Source organism: Anolis sagrei, chromosome 3 (assembly GCF_037176765.1).
Source record: "Anolis sagrei isolate rAnoSag1 chromosome 3, rAnoSag1.mat, whole genome shotgun sequence".
Taxonomy (NCBI): domain Eukaryota; kingdom Metazoa; phylum Chordata; class Lepidosauria; order Squamata; family Dactyloidae; genus Anolis; species Anolis sagrei.
The window spans coordinates 76,856,366-76,879,124 of NC_090023.1; the positions used below are offsets into that span (position 1 = coordinate 76,856,366).

Consider the following 22,759-nt stretch of genomic DNA (forward strand, 5'->3'; position numbering starts at 1 on the left):
GATTAAAACAAAATTATCTGAGTTTATGAAAATCTCAATTAAAATATAAGAGTAAATAAGTTAAACACAACCCATATTATTAGTAATCATTAAGTAAAAAGCATTAAGTAACTTACAATTAATAATTTGACTTTACATACCTTATATCATCTCTTAGTTAAGAAGAGCCTAAGCTATTAAACAAATTATAGCCACCAATTTCTGCATCATAAATTCAGTTGGAATGATTTCACAGTTTTATTTTGCCAAAAGAAGAAAGAGGTCAGAGTGAAGGGGGGGGGGGGGGAGGAGAGCTCTTTAGTCAAGAAAATATTCTGTCTGCTCTGAAATATATATATGACCATAATGTCCTCCAACTATAGTAGTGAAGATAGTCTACATTTCAAAGAAACATATCAGCATCACATGGGCCCATGTATCAGGCTAACACATGAAACAATCAGTTCTCAAATTGCATTTAAAACACATCTTGTCCTATCATTAGAAGAATCATATATACAAGCTCTATACACAGGCTTTTGAAGAATAAGATATTACAGAATTCGACAGAGTCTGAATAAGAATTATGAACAAGGATTATGGATTAATGGAACTGTGCATTTTATATGTTTTAATCTGTTTATTATTATATGTGTTTTATTTGCTCAAGTGTTTTAATTGTTTTAGTTGATGAGGTATGTTTAATGTCATGTTTCAAGTGGAGTTGTGTTTTGCCAGAGTTGTAAGCGGCCTTAAGTCTCCTGTGGGGTGAGAAAGGTAGGGTATAAATGAAGTAATTAAATAAATAATAAATAAATTTGATGATTGAGAAAATGAAGAATGAGAGGACAAGAAGATTAAGAATTCTAATGGAACACATATTTTAAGAAGCAATCCAATGAATCAACAAATTAAAATGCTAGCAACAAAGTTTAGTAAATGATACAATGCATTATAAACTGATTTTAAATTGAGGAATGTTTCGATAGCTGCTTCCAATTCACTTTGGAAACTGGTGAGGGAAAGAAGGATAAAAACTTGCTTTCTGAGAAGATTATGGAAGCTTTTTTTTTTAAGAGTATTCAATATACCTAATCAGGTACACTCAACCAGTGCCAAAATAATAAATTGTGCTACTTAACATTTTTAGTAAATAACTTAAAGGAAATTTGGAATAAACAAGAACTAATGCCAAGTAAAGTGGGAATAAAATTACTGAATATATTTATATGAGGAAATATAACTGGAAGAACTAGTCTTCACTTGATAGAAATTAACACTTCAACAGGCTTGTGAATGTGAATCTTGTCAGTTACTCCAAATCCTGTGTGTGTGTGTAAGTAATAAAGGTGAGGACATGGCTGGATTTCTCTTCCTCTCCCAGGAGGAGAAGAAGTGGCACCAGTTCTTTTAGCATGCTGCAGCCAATCATCCATGCTGCATTTTGTTTTGTAACTAAACTCAGCAAAGAGAATCAAAGATAAGGCTGGGAGAGGAAGTACAGGACACAATACAAACAGTCTGGAAGTGGAGGGGGAGACAGATGGGGTCTAGAAAGCAAAATCAAGAAACAAAAAAAATAAATAATAGTTCTGAATATATGAAAACTTGAGTGAAGTCTCTGAAAAGGATGATGAGAAAAAGAAAGTAGCTGAGAAAGTGAAGGGCTCTAAAAGATGTGTAATACGAAAAAAGAAGTGTGTGTTTACAATGTGGCAGAGAGAAAAGATGGCTTAATATGGGTTGGTTCAGGTCATCTGTGCAGAAATCAGTGAAGTCGGATGCAGGAGAATATTTGAGAGATGAAGGTTGAGAGCTTTTAATAGTGGGAATCAGAAATATTTGGGCAACAGATGGAGAAAGAGAGAGAAAAGGAGAATAGAAACTGAAAAATGCAGCTACAAAAACTACACTGGGAAATTTTAAGAGAATAAATATGTCTTTGGAGATATAAAGAAACATAGCAACTATTATGGGGTGCAGATCACTGAAAAGAAACATTAATATAATATTTCTCTAAATCTTCAGTATATTTAAAAAAATATTTCAACATGAAGAATTATGTTGAAACAAAAAATAAGTTCCCTTTAGTAAAAAAAAAGTTTGAAAAGTGGCTAACAATGTGTCAATAGTGGTCCCAGTTAAGACAAAACAGCAAACCATTGTCTGTAAACCTTAAATGTTCCAATTGTGGAAACATGGTTGTAAACTTCAGCTGCTTGTAACATTCTCCTCCTAGCCACACTCTTCCCACACTAATGTGCTTCCATGCCTTTCTCATTCTTAAAGCAGTTCCAAAAACACAAGCAAAATACTATCACAAATGCCTTCATTAAAGAACCAATAAATAAAACAATCTGAACAAGAAATATCTTTCTTTATTGAGTCTTTCAACCAATAGTCACTTTCTCAGTTGTCAAATCACATCCCAGGACTCCAGAAATCAGGTATTAAAAGGGCATAAAACATTCCTTATTTACTCTGCAAACAAGAGCTGTTCAAGGTAATCTGTCAAATAAATCCTCCCCCTAATTCCTGTTGAATAATGAAGTTGACTACACCGTCCCAAAGTTATACCCAGATGATTCTGAGGTTACCTAAGTTCTTGATCACAAATATAGCTGATAAAAATATTTTTGCCCAAAACTGGGACTTAAACATTTTAAATTTACATTTAAATTTTGATAAATATCTTCCAAGCACCAAAACGCAGGTGTGTTCCACAGTGAAGTGAATGGGTTTACAAAATAACGATTCAACGCAGGTGTGTTCCACAGTGAAGTGAATGGGTTTACAAAATAACGATTCACTGGTCAGAGGTACATCACAAGTATATATTACTCAACAAAAACAATACTGAATATCCAAAAATAGCAACCATTGGCAGTTGGAAAACCTGAAAATGATCCTTTGCATTGAATAGTCTTCAGAATATAAGCAACAACACATAGCACTCATATAAACTTGTCCAGAGCATCTCATCGCTAAACAGATTTTGCTGGTAGTTCAGGTCTACCTGCATCTTATAGGAGTTGGTAAGCACATATTTGGCACGAGTTTCAAAAATATAATCAGGATGGTGAGGGTGTAAGATGACACTGGTGGGATGGCGGAAGGAAGCGGTTGGAAAGTTTGACCTGCTGGCTTAGATGTTTCTACACTAATGTATAATATGTGGGAAAATGAAGATCAACCTGTTATATCAATAAAGTAAGGCAAATATGACTTAGCAGGCACGAATGAAGCCTTAGGGTCACCATAAATGACTTCAAAGCACACAACAACAACAACAGCAAATATTCCAGAAGATAGAGTCATGATTTAAAACAATTTTAACAAATTGGAGAGCTAGGCCAAAACTAACAAAATCAAGATGGTTAAACCTCTGGAAACTGAGCTCTATGAGGACAAGCTTTTATTATATGTAGGTTCGGGAAGAGAAGACTGAGAGGTGATACAGTGGCTTTAAATATCTTTAAATATCTGAAGAGATGCAGTATAGAAGATGTATTGAAAGCTTGGGTTTTAATTCCTTTTTTTGCTGACTAGGACACGAACTGATGGATTAAAATAAGAGGAAATCAGGTTCCACGTAAACATTAGGAAGAACTTCCTGAGATTAAGAGCCTTTCAACAACAGAATGCCTCAAAAGATATCTGTAGCCAAAGGGTAGATAGCAATCTCTGAGGAACACTATAACTGTACATTACTGCAAGGCAGGAGGTTAAACTCTAGCTCTACAAGCATTATTGCTATATTTTGTATCATCAAGGAAGAAGTGGACTGGACCATGAGGGTTGGGCTGCCGTTTCACGAGCCTTTTATTGCAGCCACTGAATGGAGCAGTGGAAGCAGACCATGAGGCTGCTTGTAGTTTTATGACTATGATGCGCAAAGAAAGCCATTTCTGCTTTTCAGGAAAAAGTACAGAGTGGTGACTTTGGAATGTTCACAAAGTTGGAAGGGAATGTTATTCAAAACGATTATCATTTTAGGGTGAAATTAATAGCATTTTCAAAAAGCTGGTAATATATTCTTACTGAATGTGAACAAGTATTTTCAACTGTAGCATGTATTTGCAAATGTTTTATCAGCCATCTGATATTGTACTCAACTTTACACTATATAGTAATAAAATATATTATATACCTGAGTGGAGTTAGATAGTTGTTTTTTCCACGGCTCCTCTGCGCTGCTGGTCAGGTTTGTGCGGTTATGAGGTAGAGAGAGTGCGTTTCGCTGCAGGTAAGGCACATTTCCATTACTTCCACTTCCTGTTATGTGATTATTGCCTATCAAAATAGTGTCTGTACTACCCAGCGTTCTTGCTGTGCTGCAGGGAACTGAGCCTGCTGGAAAGGGTCCATTTGCCATAGGCTGCCCAGGGCAGGTTGGACGGATCCCATGCTGTGTTATGTTAGGCACTCTGGTTAGAGCAACCTGAGGTTGCTGACCAGAGATTGAGTTTGTAGGCAGTGATGAGTCAGCCGTTGGCCCATTAGCAATTCCAGTAGATCGTACCTGTGCAACTCCCGTCTGCCTCATCTGAAGTGGGGAATGGAAACAAAAAGTAAAAGCTATTAGGCAAATGACTTACAAACAAATGTATTCTTCAAGTAGTTTTGGTTTTTTTGGTTAAACAGATATAATACCCTCAGAATACTGATATAGCTATAGCTACTCTTAATTATTTTTTTATTAAGATATTTTTACCCCACCTTTCTCAGCAAGTGGACTCAAGGCAGCATACAACAGAATAAAGCCATACAATACAAAGTTAAAACATGGTTAAAATCATATATTCGTAATTGGTATTACAATTATATCATATGAGTGATGTGTGAGAATTACTGCAGAAATTATCGCTTTTTTCTTTAAAAAAACATGTTTGTTGTTGTTCTTTCATTTGGTCGTTTCCAACTCTTTGTGACCGCATGGACCAGCCCACAAGAGAGCTCCCTGTCAGCCGTCACCACCCCCAGCTCCTTCAAGGTCAATCCAGTCACTACAAGGATGCCATCCATCCATCCATCTTGCTCTTGGCTGGCCCCTCTTCCTTTTTCCTTCCATTTCCCCCCCAGCATAATTGTCTTCTCTAAGCTTTCCTTTCTTCTCATGATATAGCCAAAGTACTTCATCTTTGCCTCTACTATCCTTTCCTCCAATGAACAGTCAGGCTTTAATTCCTGAAGTATGGACTGGTTGGTCCAAGGCACTCTCAGAACTTTCCTCCAGCACCACAGTTCAAAAGCATCTATCTTCCTTCGCTCAGCCTTCCCTATGGTCCAGCTCTCATATCCATAGGTGATTATGGGGAATACCATTGCTTTAACTATGCGGATCTTCGTTGCCAGTGTGATGTCATACCAAGCATGAAATGCACTATTGTGTTTTCTGAAGGCAAAAGTTGAATTTTAGCCCCATAGCCAAAACTTTTAAGTTGCTGTGCACAAGTAAAACATTAATAGAAGAATTAGAAATGATATATAGTATAAATAGTTTATGCTCAGAGGAAAAGTAATTTTAAATTCATATTGGATCACTCTTGATGTGATCACATGTGCACACCCAAACATTTTGGTTTTAGCTCCAAATGCTATTTTCAACTAAAGTATACCCGGTCAAGGAATTTTACGTACTAGTAAGCATTCATCTGCCATTAAGCAATCAATTCAATAGGTTTACTGTAGCTTTGACTAGCAAATTGATTTAGGCAGTAGTAGGGGAATAACTGCATAAGAATACAAGTAAAAGCCATGTTCTCCAAATAATGCTATTTGATTTTGATAGACATAGAAAGGACATTTTGCATTGGTGCCATCATCAGGAGTGAAGGAGAAAGCCTTCAGTTCTGAGTGGAGTGTACAAAAGAACAACTTTCAAAGGAAATGTACATTAAAGTTACAGTCCCCAAACAACTCAGGACTCTGAACTTCAAAGCATAAATCTTAAAATTGAGATAAAATAAAAGGCAGTCTCCAACTTACAAATGGCTCATAGACAACAGGAAGAGATAAAAATCTACCCCCAGGAAGGGAAATTCAGTCCTGAAAGAGTTATCATGGGGAAAAGGTATCTCCATTTGAGCTTTCTCTCCAATCCTTGTTTCCACAACAAGCCATTTTCTTTTTCGAAATTCCATTATCACAGGGACAGAAAGTGAGGTGAATTTTTGAACAGGAGCACAGACAGCAAAGCAACCATCAAAGGGGTGTTTATTTATTTATTTCATACACTTGTACCTCACCCTTCTCACCCCCGAGGGGGGACTCAGGGCGGCCTGCTAACCTTTCCCTATGCTCTCCAAAGCTCTCTCTATATATTGGCAGCTGTACATATAAGCTACATATATTATACAGGCAGTCCCCAAGTTACAAACAAGATAGGTTTTGTAGGTTTGTTCTTAAGTTGAATTTGTATGTAAGTCAGAACAGGTACATTTTAAGTGTACCTCCAGGCATATGTATGTATGTATATGCATGTGGCTGGAGGTAAACTTAAAAATGAACCTGTTCTGACTTACATACAAATTCAGCTTAAGAACAAACCTACAAAACCTATCTTGTTCGTAACTTGGGGATTGCTTGTATATACAAGCACTGCAGACTGAAACAAATCAAAGCAGTATACGCTATTAGGCCAATTTCAACCCATCGTGTGTTTATTTGCTGGGTGTCTTTATAAATAAACAAAATTGGTTAACATCTCTAAGACTGATTTTACACATTATGGAAGTACTTAAAAGTTATAATGAGACTATATAAATCTATACTACTTTATAGTAATCTTCCTGTGACAGATTTCCAGGAAACACTATCACATTTACCTTCACTGGAAAGGAATATGACACTGTGGCAAAAGTGCTTACATGCCTACCACTTCTTTGGTTTTTTGGTCATATAAAAGAAGTAGAAGATGACATAGATATACAGAAAAAAATAAATGTGTTTGTTGGCACCTGCTGGTGTTGCTGCATCAAGACAAACTGACTCTCCAGCTGTTCGAGCATAAGTTTCTGTGCTGGATTTAAATTATTTCTATTTGCACGCAGCTGTTCCAAGTGCTGGAAAAGAAATAAGAACATGTTCCTCAAGCTCCAGTTATGACTTGTTTATAGCATTTCACAGCACCAAATATATCTTCTGAAATCATATAGTCCTCAGTACATATACATCTAAAGTCCATTCTTCTAAAAATGTTATTAAAAAACTAATATGACACAAACGAAGACTTAAAATAATCTCCCACAGCTAGAATGTTGTAATATATACAGTTAAATTGAATAAGCCACATAGATGTTCAGTTCTGGAAAAATCATGCTATCTTGATAGCTTAACATTACTGTCAGCAAAGTGAGAAATTCTAGTGGCTCTTATAAATAATGTTACTTCAGAAGTTCTCAAAATCATTTCTCTTTCTTCAGCAGAAAGACTAGAGGAAGGGAAGGAACAGCCAACCATCTTTTGGGAATGCAGAGGTTGTTTTTTTAAATCTAATTCAAAATATGCAAGAGTGATACATGTAAACCTCTGAATGTTTATTGCACTCAGCAACTGTGTACTCTTGCCACAGCTTAAATCCAATGCAACATTAGTAGAGGAAAACAGTGCACTCATAGAGGATAGTTGGCCTCTCCAAGTTGTGAAGGAGCTGTACATTGTTCCTTGTGCTCCCTAGACATGCTATCCCTTAGTATGTCTAGGGATATCCCTTAGCAGGTGTAACTCTGCAATTAGTAATGCAATAATAATAATAGTAGTAATAATAATAATAATAATAATAATAATAATACTTTATTTAGATCCGGCCCTATCTCCCTGAGGGAACTCAGGGCAGTTCACAACAAATAGCAGCAACCACTCAATGCCATAAATGCAACTGAGAAGTGTGTTAGATTTCTTCCTTATTCACAGTTTAGAACAAGTTATCAATGAACATAATGCAATCTGCATAACCAGAATTACACTGCTGAATGGCAACAATTATAACTAATATTTACCTGTAGAAACTGAATTGTTGTTCAAATAAGGCATTTTACTATTTATTTTAAACTAAAATGTAGCTTTTTTATGTAATATTTTAAAGATTTCAAAATGTACAGTTAGTGTTAATGAGAAATATTCTATTTGTAGCACTAACTCATTTTGATTATCTTAACATTCTGCAGTGTAAAGTGAAAGATACTAAAATAAAGAACATTCATACACATCTGTAAACAGTTAGACACATCATATTAAAGAAATATATATATGTCAAGGTAAATTATAAAAATCCTGCATTACTTTAAAAAGTTTACAAAAGACCCTCTAAAGATTTACCTGTAATTTCTGTGGTGTCAAGCACCAAGAATGTACTTGTTGCTGTACTGGAGGATGTGACACTGTGTGGCCACTACTCCAAGCATCTAAAGTGTTCTAAAGAAAACATTACATTGAAAAATATAAATATCAAAAAGCAAGAATTTTAAAAAGTTGCCCAGTATAGCACAAAGAACAGTTCCCTTAAAAATAATTTTTAAATTGCTAAACATATTTAGTTAATGTAATAATCATGGGAGAAAAATTAAAGAATAATCAGCTGTGATGAGGAATCAAATGAAACCAAATGGTGGACTTCAAAGTTCATCCAAATTCTTTTTAACTCTTGTTAATATTAATGTGATGATTAAGCATTCTAAATATAAGCAAAGGTGGTAGACAAAATGGTATGATCCTTTTTCTAACCTCTTGTAAGCTACTGTTATATCTACTGAAATATTCAACTGCTCCTAGTGCAATGTCACCACTGAAGACAATGCAACTCTATCAGTTTAAGGAACTGTATGAACAATGGACTAATACTCTTGGAGGACTGATTCTTTTAACTAAAGGGGGCTTTTATTTCAGGATATATACCTTTGTTGGACTAGATGGTCTCTTCCTCTTGGCTGGACTGGACAGGTCATCTACATGGCTAGAAGGAATCATGTGTAGTGGCAATTGCTGTGAAATAGGTGTTTGACTGAGGCCTAGTACAGGTTCAGTATTTTGATGAGATTTACAAGCCTAGGAATCAAAGGAGGAAGAAACAATATGGTTCTATACATTTAAAGAAGGTCCTTAACCTATATATCTGTTATCAGTGGTACATTTTAAAAAGGGGTGTGTGGCTATCCTAATCTCATTTATTGAAAACCAATTTCCATTGCATCAAAGGAACAGTGTGTACCTTTCATGGGTTTCTTTTTTAAAACAACACCAAAAAAAACTGTTGCAAATTCTATGTGGGATGAAATATTTTGGACAATCATGGAAATCCACAAAGGTTCTAAATTGGTACCCCCATATTTCCTCCAAATCACAGGGAGTCTATTCTTAATCTCCCTTCCTAAATAGTCTTATTACCAATGAAAACTAGCCCTATGCTACAGCAAAATAAGCTTGACTACTACAAATTGATTGAAAAGAACCCTTAAAAAGCTGGGCAGCTGCAGAACATAACCCAACTTCTCACCTGCTGTGTTGTGTTCATGGCACCCTGCCTGGAGGTAAGCTCTGCGGGGATTGGTAGGCTCCATGCCTCCTCAATACTAGGAAGTAATTTAGTTTTATTCTGTAGACTACCTTGTGGAAGGTTACACAACTGAGCCTAGGAAAAATTATGTAAAAAGTAAATTTAACACAAGCCTAATTTAGTAAGATCAAGTCCACGAAATCTTCCTAAATTCTGTACTCTACTGTGTTTCAGAAAGAATAAATTTGAAAATTGGGGTTTCAGAGAAGTGATAAGGATAAAGAGGGTAACCAGAATATAAACCTTTGTGAGAATCAGAACAAAGTTGAGTTGACCTCTGATTTCAGAGGTCTCGTTAATGCTTGGTTCTGAAATTGCAAACAAGAGCAAAGGATAGTGTATATATACTAAATGCTATGATAACTTAAAATGTAGACAACACAAAATATGTAATAAATTATAACAAGATACAAAAATACTTAAAAATAGAGGCTTGTTTAAAATGAGAAATAAAATGGAACTGCAAGCTGTGATATGTTTATAATGTATATGGAAACAGATTGCACAATTTGTGAAACAACCACATATTACAACTTTTGTGTCCTTATTTTCTTCCTTTTCCCTACCCCATGTAACTCTTTAAAAAGTACCCTACTCTTAAGACACAAATTTTTACCTGTAAATACTTTATCCGTGCTGCAAGTGCAGAGGTATTACTACAATTTTTGCTTCTTGTTGCATTTAAGTAGCATTTAATGGCATCCTGAGACTGGTTGCAGGACTCATAGAGGGTGCCAAGATCCATCCAGGCTGCAGCATGGCCATGATCCAATTGTACAGCACAGATATAGGCCTGTAATGCATCCATAGGCTGATTCTGTTGCTGGTACAGAACACTAAATGAAAGCAAAATTATCTCATCAATTCTGGATGACAAAACCATACCCAATTCCTTAGTGTGTCTCCATTTTACCTTAAACGCCAGTAGAAGTAATGTTCCTGAGTGTAAAACCTCGGTTTGTTACAATGCAATACACAGGAGCCCATCAATCATCTTTCTAAATGTGAGGTTGTACATTTCCACTTAGCCAACTGTGTCTAACAGCCAGTATTAAAATTGTCTTTAAGAGGACATACAATCACTTATTTTGAATCCAAAGCACATGTAGCAACAATTCAAGTGAGAAATTAATAAAACATGCATTCTGAATTTTTATTAAGAATATTTGTATTATCAAAGAAGTCATCTTCTCCACTGTAATATATGTGATGGTACTGATTTTCTTATAAACTCTTACCCTATAGAACACCATGTATCTGCACTTGCTTCTGATTTATCGATAGACTGCCTATAAGATATAAAGGCATCTTGAACTTTCCCAATACTTGAATAGCACCTGAGACAAGAGGAAAAATTGATTTACAATTATTTGAAAACAATCTGACAGAAGTCTGACTAGATAGCTGACAAAACATGCTATCATCATATCTGCAGTATGAAATGAGTGTATTCTTTATATACACTCAGAAAATCAGCTACCAATAATATTTTGTGAAAACATAAATGGCATATTGGGTTGTTGTGAGTTTTCATGGCCATACAGCCTGGAAAATTCACAACAACTCAGTGATTCCGGCCATGAAAACCTTCGACAATACATAAATGGAATGTCGTTTGAAATGTTTGCTTAGCTTATTTAATTGTTAGTATTAAACATTACATTAAGATACAATACAAACGGAAACAATGAAAATGAGAGCACCTATCTCAACTCGGAATTTTTCTTTTTAAATTGCCGCCCTAAACTAAATGAAAGGAACCTGCTCACAGCCTTTGTAACAGAGGTCTAATCTAGACAACAAACACGCACAGATTTGGACTTCAAAAAATAGCTTTCTCAATCAATGTAAACTTTAACATTAAACGAAGGAAAATGGTATGATGTTCAATGTTTACTGGATCAAGTTGTTGAATTACTATATTCCTAATAAAAGTGTACCTTCCCAGGAAAACCCGAAGCTTCTAATTTTACATGCAACTATACGCATATGTAACAAGCCACTCTGAAATGTATTTTTAACCGCTGGTAGTTCTTTTGCTCTGTCAACTTCACCTATCACTTTTCAGGACAGTATATAGCATAGAAAGAGGTGGAAAAGCTAAAAGAAACGAGCTGAAACACAGCTCACTAGCCGCATTCTGTGGCTTGGCAGGTGTTTGATAACCCCTTTGCTTTTTACAGATCCCAAATGAGAGGAATAAAAGTAGAGTCATGCCAAGCCCTAAATTTATTATCAGGTACAAATACAGAATGATGTTTGGCTTGAACCCGAACAAAAGGAGAGTAACAGCAAAGCACATAGGACAGATTTTTTAAATCTCATAAGGTTTTCTCTAGATACTCAAATATTAAATTGTTAATGGGTTTATAAAAACCATGCACTGTACTTGCCATGGGAAACCACATACAAACTGTAAAGAAAGTGTCTTAACACTGAAATATTTTTTAAATTTCAGATCAAGGGCTGAATGTATTGTTTCAATTTCCAGGAATTAACTTCAGAGTATGCTTTTGTCTCAATTTCCAAAGTGTTTGTTGCAGTTAGAAGTTACACCATATATTATACCTTCCAAGGAAATACCAGGACTGGCCAGAGTTTGGATCTGCCTCTAGAGACTTCTGGAGACACTGAATAGCATAGTTTTCCTTGGTGGCTTTGTCTCCTAACTGATCCACTGTGTGATGCATCCAACCTAAAGAGAAGAAAATGCAAAATATTTAAATGTATGTGTGCATGAATGAATGAGGTGGGGGTGTAGAATGAGGGTTACAAGAGAATAAGTTGTTTTCCATTATGGTATGACTTTTAACATTATTGTGTACAAAGGTAATTTCACAGTGAAAACAAACAGATATTAACAAAACAAAAACTGAAAATCTCCAACCAATCTGCCACATCAAGAAATCAGTATATTCAAAAGGAAAAACATACACTGCACATTTCCTCATCAGAATGCTTTTGGCAGGATCTATAATGAATTAATCAGGGCAACAGCCCATTGCGTTCAGCATTCCACATCCCCCAAATTAGAATACAAAGAACATTATACATTGCAATTTATAGTAGCTTTATGTGGAGGGCTTCAGAAAGTGAGGAGCTGTTGATATCAACAAATGGAATTTATTTCCCCAGATCTCTTAGCATCTTTATTTTAGTGAAATTGTTTCATCAAAATGGGCAGCATTTATATTTTCCATAACATCCTGCCCAACCAAACCATCTGTATGGAGCACATGGACTATAAAAGTGAATGGGGTCAAAACCTAATTCTTAGACTTCTAAGAATCACAAAACTAGAAGGCAACCAAAATTCATCTAGCTAAATGCTACTCAAACTGGGGGGTCTGTGGATGAATGCTACTCCCCAGGTTAATGGTTGACAGTCTGCAAGAAGCTTCACTGTAAGCATTTTATTTATTTAGCTTATTTTATAAATGGAGTAAACAATTACCTGCATATTACATATTCTCAATTTGTTCAAAGTTTGCACCAAGAAAACCAGAGTAGACATGATTAATCCTCAAAGCAACATTGAGAGAATTCTCAAGAAAGCATTGTTATGAATCCAGACAAAAATTATCATAGTCCAATTCTGACTCCAATTCAATGAATTTCCTAAAGATGAAGTATGACCTCTGCTTACTGCTTCCAGCCTCCAGATAGAATTAAACAATGTTTATCTGTATTAAATTTTCAAGTGATGATCACAGATCCCAAATTTGAACATATCCCAAATCTGAACATATCCTAACGGACGCATAATGGATCATTTTCTCACAAGTACCTCTAGTTTTATCTGTACACGAATCCAAAACAAACTGTTGAGTTTAATCCTAGTAAGCTCTGCTCTAAGCAACAGTTATAGGTAACTGGAGACTACCAATATTTAAGAAGGGACATATAAAAGCATAGCCAATGTAACATGTGCACAAACAGCAAATGCCCTATTGCAATACTTACCAAACATGATAAGAAGGTAACAAAAATTATGCGTGTATAAGACCTGGCCTCATTATAGTGGTCATTTTTGGGCAGAGAAGGTGGTTTTCATTATTAATAGGATAGCCTTAATGCAATTACCTATAGAACAGACTATCTCTTAGAAGAAAATCAATTTATTGTGCATAGGACTAAAGTGGCATAAGACAAAACTTTGAAACGACAAATAAAAGAGATTCCTGTACAACCTTAGGTTATTTGTATCTAAAAACATCATCTTCCATCACATCTTCATAGCACCTCTAAAGACTAGAGATGGCAGAAGATGATATGTTTACTTACTGTAGTCTGAGAACAATTGGGAGCTGATAAAAATGTCACAAGCTCTCAAATATTATCAGAAATGAGGTTAGAGTCAATCCCAAAAAACTAGCATTAAGAAACTGTTGGGAGACAGATAAGAAAGTTCCATTATCCCAGAAAAACAGCATGCTACTTGTATAAAATTATATTTGTCTTAGAACTCCTATCTCTGCTATAATCCAGACTCAATATTACAAAACCACCTCTTGAAGTTGTTATTGTTTCATACTTAACTGTTAAAAACAATAACTTCATTTTCAAAGTTACACAGAAAAATGAAATAACACGGATGGAATAAACACAAGTGAAACTCCTTTTGTACAATTATTTTTCAATTTTCCATTTATAGGCTAAACAGAAGCAGGATCATTTTTTAATGGGATAAAGTATAATTAACCTTTATTTTGTAATTTATAGGGGCAACATGGATGTATCATAATGTCCTGCCAATTCAAGCAGTTGTAGAATAGTAAGCAACATCCTTCCTTTTTCATTCTTTTCCCTTCTCTATTTATATACATACCTAACTGTTGTAACACAGTTGCTTTCACTTGTGCTGGAAGATTTTCAGTCTGCAAAAGTTGTTCATATTCCTTCTTTGCCAAGTGATATTTTCTCTTTAAAATAACAAGACATATTTATAAATGTAAAAGCTTATTATTGATAAACTTCAGTGATATTTTTTAAAAATACATAAATGAATGCTAATTATAGCTAACTGCATAAAAACTGTTTTCACATTAATTGAAAACAGCCAATGTAGACCTTACAAAGATGCTTGATCTGTCTCTTTGATTTTGTTAAATGTTACCATTTATCCTCACTCTGCTATAATAAGGATTCTCTAGTGATGATGGTCTCTAACTTACAATAATTCCACCTAAAATTAAGGTGGAACTATTGATCAGATTGCTCAAGAATCAAAACAAGTCCACCTAACAGAATTTAGCTCCACTGCTTTCCAATCAAGTAATGTTATAATCATTGGCTTGATCTGCATCTCCCTTTCTACACAGTAGATTAGGGTTAATTTTCCTACAAAACTTGTAGCAATTAATGGAACAAATATGGCAAGCATGAGTTAGAGTCTCAATACTGAAAATATGCTCAAGAAATTTAAAATATCTGCTTTTTGAGATATAACAGTCTGGCTCCAGATCTTCATTTAATGCAGAGAGGACTTTTATATTCATATTCCCATGGTTGGAAGGAGTGGAAAAGGTTTTCACTTATTTTCTCTTCATAGAATATTAGAGTTAGAAGAGCCATCTAGTCCAACCCCCCTGCTATCTAGGGAAACTTCTGTACCTCTCATGCTGTTCCTTAGGATTCCCCGAAACACTTGGGAGAATTCAGGCACATATCAATACCTCAGACCATTCATCATACAGAAGACTCACTGGGATCCCCATATCAAAACTACATTCTTAATGGCTGGCCAGAATGCTAAGATAACACACCAAACAGCCCTTTTCCTTCATAAAGCAACGCAGCTGAGAACTGTGTATCTGGAGGCGATTGGGGTAAACTGTAGGGGTGACACAGATATCTGAAGTGGCTTGGGATTGTGTAATAGCTGGTCTATTTTAACTTTCATTTTAACCTTCGTTTTTAATTTTTGTGGTATGAAATTTTATCTTGCCATTTTAATGATGATATTTTTAGTTATCTTTTAACCTAATCAGGTTTGATTGTGTGTTGGTTCGCTGTTGTAGGGGTCTTGGGATGGTGATTGTTGTCTGTTTGTGCACGTTTCTGTTTTTGTTTTTAATGTTGATGCGGTCAATGGACTAATCAATAAACTTTGCTTGCTTCCATTATATATGGTATCAATTGTGTTGTCATAGTACAAAAGAATTGTGTTAATATAGTAATTTTCAGGATGACAAATATGTGTATTGCTGTTACAATGCCTTACATATCTGTTTAAAACTAGTATGTTAATGCTCTAAGTAATATGGTATTTAATAAATCTAGATTTCAGTTCATAAGGAGCAACAATTTTAAACACAAAGTTTAGAATAAATAGTTTCACATTTGTGAATGAAAAAGCAAAACCAAGTCAAAAATTATTCTCTCACATGTTTGTTTCACACAAAAAAGGGCAATATCACTGCATATTCTGAAGTATGAATGAGACTAGGTGATGTGATTTTTTGGCCCTCCAGTTGTGAGAGAAGCACACACTTGATAATCAGATGGACTGCACGTGGACTGGGGGAGAATACTCACCAGTAATTGTTTTCTGCAACATTTGATCGCTATCAGCTGGTGTTTTGACACTACTAGCTCCCCTCCCTGATTTTTCAGTTAAGAGTTTCCTAGTATCATTCCAACAATTGAGAATCACTGAGTGAATGGAATAGTATAACAATGCTACTAAAAGACTATTTGGAACAAAAATAGTGCTGCCTGGTGTATTCTATCTCCTATCAAATATCACTTCAGAGTATATTCTCAATAGTGGTAACATATATTTTTAGCCCAATACAACTTACAACACTATCATAATGTAAGCAGTTTCATTAACCAAAAAGGATTGTGCACTTACCTGGGTTTCATATAAATGGGCAACGTGAAACCGAACTGGAAAGGCAGGGAAATAGAAGTGTTAGAAATAGTAAATTCAAGATAAGGTAATAATGTACACATCTACAAGTTTGCATTTTTGTTACTAGTTGATGTGTTATAAAGTAGGGGATAACAAAGTGAAGGAAAGAATCTTTTCAAATGGTTGAAATCCTTCTCTCTCTGCAGAAAATAGCAGGTGAATCAAAATAACCCTCAGCTTGACCTGCCAAAGTCACAGTGAGGCTGACAATACACAGCCACAGAGGTCATTTCATCATTGCAGCAAATGTGTAGGAGATGCCACATAAGCTTCGCATTATTAAGACAAGGAGCTGTGCTAGCGAAGGAGAAGTAGTAGTCTTCAATTTGTTTTCCCTCAAATTAACATTACATTATAAGCCGCTATCTTTCTCTGTCATGGTAACTTCAAGAACAAAGTAAGTGACCACATCAAAATAACACCAATATCATTTATTTTAATTGTCCTGCACTAATTAACAAGCACATTATAAAATAAAATCAATAAAATATAATTTAAAGGAAAGCTAATTAAGAAATAAGTTATAAAATTAGAAACAGATGGATTCTGTAAGATAAATGTCACTGCGTTTCTTCAAGCTATTTCCAACTTATAGTAACCACAAAGTGAACCTTTGAGGCAACCCCCTGTTGGAGCAGCTCCACTGGCTGCCAGTCTATTACCAGGCACAATTCAAAGTGCTGGTTATTATCTTTAAAGCCTTGGGCAGTCCAGGTCCAGGCTATTGGGCCAACTGCATCCCCTTGTAACCTGGCCAGGCCCTGAGATCTTCAGGAGAGGCCCTTCTCTCAGTCCCATCTCCATCTCAAGCTCGGTTGGTGGGAACGAGAGGGTCGGCCTTCTTGGAGACTGCCCCACAACTCTGGAACTCCCTGCCCAGGGAAGCCAGAATGGTCCCCTCCCTGCTGTCCTTTTGGCGGCAGTCTAAACCCTTCCTATTCAGGCAGGCTTTAAAAGATCAAAGTGTTTAAGACCATCAAGGTTTGCTGTGATTTTATATGCTTTCATCATTTTAACCTGGATTGTTTTGATATTAATGTTGTTTAATACTGTTTTAAAATTTGTATATTTTAAATTGTATTGAAATGTTTTTACTTGTGAGCCGCTTTGAGTCTCCATAAGGAGAGATAAAGCGGGATACATATAAACATAATAAATAATAATAATAAACCTATCATGGTGTTTCCTTGGCAGAATTTTTCTTTGCCTTCCTCGGAGGTTGAGAAAGTGTGACTTAATCAAAGTCACCACCTTATTTTAATGTCCGAGCAGAGATTTCAAGCCTGGTCTCCAGAGTTATAAACCCATTTCATAACATTGGTTCTAATGGAAATGAACAACGAGTTAAACACTTTATAATGCAAAATTATATAAAACACACTTTCTAAATCAGTTCAAACATCAATAAAATCAAGAAAATTCAGATTCTTTAAATCAAGTAAATTACAAGGCTGCCAGAAGTTTCAAAATGAAAAGCCATCCTGGAAAGGATTCCTTCCCAGAACGTCCCGCATAGATTACTGCAACGCGCTCTACGTGGGGTTGCCTTTGAAGACGGCCCGGAAGCTTCAAATGGTCCAGCGTGCGGCAGCCAGGTTGCTAACAGGAGCGGCGCTCAGGGAGCACACAACTCCTCTGTTGCGCCAGCTCCACTGGCTGCCAGTTTGCTACCGGGCTCAATTCAAAGTGCTGGCTTTAGCCTATAAAGCCCTAAATGGTTCCGGCCCAGCCTACTAGGGCTGTCCAAACACGGAAAAATTTGTTTCTAAACTCGATTCGTTTTTAGGGGTTTTTTGCGTTTCGTTATTTAAAAGAATTCAGAAATTTTCCTTTAAAAAAGTTCGATATTTACGAAATTTCGGAAATCATAAAACAATTACAAAACAATTACGAATCGATTCGTTAATGGCGGCCACGATCGCGCAATACGCTAAAAAAAACTTCAGAAGCTTCCCTCTCCCTCTGTTGTTGACTGTTGGTGTGATAATTATATTTTTTTTCACTGAGAAAACAAACAGCAACCCTAAAACTTGCACCAGACATGCAGAAATAATAACGAATCAATAACGAAACAATTACGAAACGAATTGGAAAAATTCGTTTCGTTTTTTAGTTGCTCCTGAATGGTTCAATATCACTTCGTTATCAAAAAAAACCACGAATTTTTAACGAATTACGAAATTACGAAACGAAACCGCCCAGCCCTACAGCCTACCTATTCGAACGCATCTCTTCCTACAAACCCTCCAGGAACTTAAGATCATCTGAGGAGGCCCTGCTCTCGATCCCGTCTGCTTCTCAAGATCAGCCCCCTCCCTCCTGACTTTTCGGAAGAAAGTAAAAACCTGGCTCTTCAAGCAAGCATTCAGAACCCCGGAATAGATAGTCAAGCTTGAGATGGAGAATGACCCAGGAACGGCCAAGACGATGAAACGGATGAGGATTGGAATGAGAGGATATAGCTCTTTTTAAATTGTTATTGCACTGTCTTTTTTGTCTAAATGCACTTAATTGTTTTTTGCTGTTGTATTGTATTGATGGCATCGAATTGTGCCGATGTAGACCGCCCAGAGTCGCCTGTGGGCTGATATGGGCGGGATATAAGTGATGTAAATAAATAAATAAATAAACTTCAGAAACAGAACCTTCACAGTAAGTACCAATGTTCCTGTTTTCCTGCAGTGTGGTGAGCTATTCCTTATATTGGGACTTACACAAGAGGTCACCACATCATCAGTCAGGCAATAAAGAGTTATTACTTGCTGCAGAACACATTTACCAAAAATGCATTCATAGACGCAAACTTGTCAAAAGGCATACAGCTGGAGTGCAGAAAGCCTTGCCCTAGCACAACTGAGACAGGACAGAACTGGGAAAAGGACTGGCTCTACCATTTAAGGTGGAGGGAATTCAATTGATATTAAACAAAGCCTTGGCTTTAACTGGCATAGAAGGAAAAAATACTCCAGATCAGCATTGTCAACCCAAATTATAAAAGAAAGAAAGAAAAATAGATTCTACAGATATGAATTTTCACTTCAAAAAGACAAACAAACAGCAACTAACAACATATTAATCCCTTCTTAATATGTGAATACAGGCAGTCCCCGGGTTACAAACAAGTTAGATTTTGTAGATTTGTTCTGAAGTTGAATTTGTATGTAAGTCAAAACAGATACATATTTAAGTGCAACTCCAGTCAATTTTTTTTTTAGTTTTGGATAGCATAGGGAAGGATTAACACTCTGGTAACATTTGTTTTGCAATCTGTGCCCCTATTCAGAAGATAAAATTTCAGGAGAGACATCATTTTCTCATGATAACTCTTTCAGGAGTGAATTTCCCTTCCTAGGGATATATTTACTCTCACTTCCTGTTGCCCCACCCCCATTTGTAACTAAGAGTCATATGTAAGTCAGATGTTTGTAACCCAGGAACTACCTTCCTCTCCATTATGACCCTTTCTAATGCTACCGAAACCATTAGTTCTGAAAACCTCAATAATTTTAGGCGATGGGTTTCCATGGGAAATCTTATTACTTTCAACAAACCAATTATAAAAGAACATGTAGTTGACAAAGTACAAAACATAAGCAATACTTAGCTACAGGTAGAACATGCCTCGGTTTTAGCTAAAGAAAGTGTACTGGACAAGTTTCAAACAATGTGAGATTGATAACATTTTTGAACCTATATGTTATAATGAGGAAAAATACTGAAGAGACTTTGTAGCAAAATTACATGGAAGTTTGAAAACAGAACAAAATGCCAGACTGATGAATAATTGATGATTATGAGAGACTGCTATATTATAAAAGGAGGAAATCTTCACATCTCCTGTCCTGAAATCCATCTCAGCATTCAACCAGGGAAAACACACTTATGCCATTATACTCTTGTGGAATTATATAAAATACTTGGAAAAGAATAAAATCTGGGATATTTTATTGATGGAAAAAATTACCATGTGTGGCTAGAGCAGCAAAAACCACTGACAAAAGTAATACATTGCAGAACACTTGGTCCCTTTTTATGCACCATAAAATGAGCAAACACAGTAAACGAAAGTCACCAAAGATGTACAAATCATTTTGAGTGGACTTTCCCCCCCTGAAATCTGTATTGAAATTATAAGTGCCTTTTATCCATATAATACAGGCAACCATTTCAGTTTATTATCCTCTTTATCTGGAGACCCTATAATAATATATTATTGTTTTTTTTTTAATGTCTTCCAGTCTTCCTTACAATAAGACCTGTTTGATCGGGCCATATACTGTCTCGAAATGTGGTGGAATATCCTTCTCTAGGAGTTTATAAACAGAGGCCATCTGTTGAGAGTGTTTTGATTGTATATTCTTATATGGCAGAGTGTTGGACTGGATGGCCCTTGGAGTCTCTTCAAGTGTGTTATTCTATAGACAGGCAATTCTGCAAAGGAGAAAGGGGTCCTGAAGGGATGGAGACAAGCTGATGTCCAGTGGCTTGAATTTTGTTGCTCTGATAGAGGAGAAGCTATTTGAGTTAATGGAACCAACATGTAGAATGTGTTCATTAATTCATTTGGATTTTTAAATCGCCTCAATGAAATGTGATATTATTTTAGCTTTTAATTACTAAAAAGTAAAAGAAACTGAAATGAAATTGATAAAATATATACTTTTGGTCACAAATATTCTGTTCAAAGTATACATCTTAAATACATAGAAGATTAAGAATCGTGCACGTAAGGCAACAAGATCCTTCCCCTTTCCCATTTACTTCAGTGATTACTTCTGACTTTTATAGAGTTTGATTTGATTGGAGCTGTAACCTAATTTGGCCTTCATCTTTTAAAAAATATAACTAAACGAAAGAACTGATCTGTCTTGTATTCTTAAACTAATAAAAAAAGCTGAAAGAGAACACACTTTGCACTTTTTAAAAGCCTGGTTTGAAGTTCTATACAGATGTATGAAATTTTAAGTGAGAAATTGCAGTGGTGCTGAAGGGAAACGTTGGTCTTTTTTGGAAATGATTCAGATTTGCTGTCAACACTAAAGAGTTATTGATCTAACTGACTAATGCCAGATCTAGCTTGAAGCCTCTAGAACTGGTTCTAATACCAGGCTGTTTTGGTCATTTGGATAAACATAGAGGGGCAGATGTGTCAAGACAATTTTGGTTGAGGATTGCAAAATTAGCAGATCAGTAATAATTGATTTCAATACTTACTTTCAGCATTGGACAAAGTGCAAGGATTGCAGTCAACCAAAGCCAACTGAAAATGCTGCAAAAGAAAAGAGAAATAAATGTTTGAACTTATCAAGCTACTGCACTGCTTATTTTATAATGTTAAGCATATTTATTTTCTTTTGGTTCAACCGAAGTAAAATACTTGATGCTAAGGATGTAAATCCCATACTTAGTCCCAACTAGAGAAGACCTTCTGAATCAATGATATACATTTCAATTTAGCAATTTTACACAGGTTGCCTTTTTGATTACGACTAAAGCATCTGTTTAACATAATCAAAAACTGATTGCTTTTAATTATGACAGTGTACATAAATATCAGCAATTCAGTATGAATGTGGAAAAAGTATAAACTCTTCTGCTACCTATTATATCCATATAGCTGTTATATCAGCTTCCCAAAACCTGAATTAAAATATATGCAAATAAATAACTCTCATAAAAAGATTAAAATATTACTCTTTTCTCATGTTCAAAAATTATATCTTTGAACTATACTTTCCCATAATTAAGAAACTGAAGATTTATCTTTAAAGTTGAAGACTATGGGATATCACATTTTTTTCATGAAAAGGTTTATCAATCATTCAACTTTTAAAATTAAAAATGTAGTATTCCACACCCTGAAGCTCTTATATACTGACAGAGCAATCCAACATAAATGCTACATTTCATACATTCACTTAAATAATTTCTATGAATAATAAAACCATATTTGTTAACGCAGCATTTGATTTTAGCAAAGTATATATTGTCACTTTCGACACAAAATTTAAAACAGCTACAAGTTGATCTTATTCATCTTATTAGTATAACTGAAACAATAGAATATTACTCCATACTGCAGGTATGTCTTCACATCATATAAAGAAGCATTATATTCAGTGACTTTTAATAACATTTTAATAACAATTTAATTAAATTACTCATTAATCAGTGTAATCTAGTAAAATTGGAACCTAAGAACAAAAGGGATAATAAAACTACTCTGATTGCAGCCATGTAATTTGAATGGTCTTACAAAAATAGCACTGTCAAATTTGATCTGGCAGAAGGATGTTCATTTCTTGGCATCC

At 35.5% G+C, this 22,759-nt stretch overlaps 1 protein-coding gene across 7 annotated transcripts in view; it reads right to left on the reverse strand.

The window, feature by feature from the left end:
* The window catches only part of KDM6A (lysine demethylase 6A), a 141,063-nt gene that overhangs the window by 40,567 nt on the left and 77,737 nt on the right, over positions 1-22,759 (reverse strand). For 2 of the 7 annotated variants that reach the window (XM_060770232.2, XM_060770235.2), the window contains exons 7-17: positions 21,663-21,717; positions 16,389-16,423; positions 14,361-14,454; positions 12,101-12,227; positions 10,771-10,869; positions 10,149-10,368; positions 9,473-9,607; positions 8,875-9,024; positions 8,299-8,394; positions 6,939-7,043; positions 4,130-4,525 (exon numbers count right to left, since the gene is read on the reverse strand). In XM_060770232.2, coding sequence (XP_060626215.2) covers positions 4,130-4,525; positions 6,939-7,043; positions 8,299-8,394; positions 8,875-9,024; positions 9,473-9,607; positions 10,149-10,368; positions 10,771-10,869; positions 12,101-12,227; positions 14,361-14,454; positions 16,389-16,423; positions 21,663-21,717 — 1,512 coding nt within the window. The remainder of the gene's footprint in view (positions 1-4,129; positions 4,526-6,938; positions 7,044-8,298; positions 8,395-8,874; positions 9,025-9,472; positions 9,608-10,148; positions 10,369-10,770; positions 10,870-12,100; positions 12,228-14,360; positions 14,455-16,388; positions 16,424-21,662; positions 21,718-22,759) is intronic. The other 5 variants (XM_060770234.2, XM_060770237.2, XM_060770236.2 and 2 more) reach the window with 3 other exon arrangements.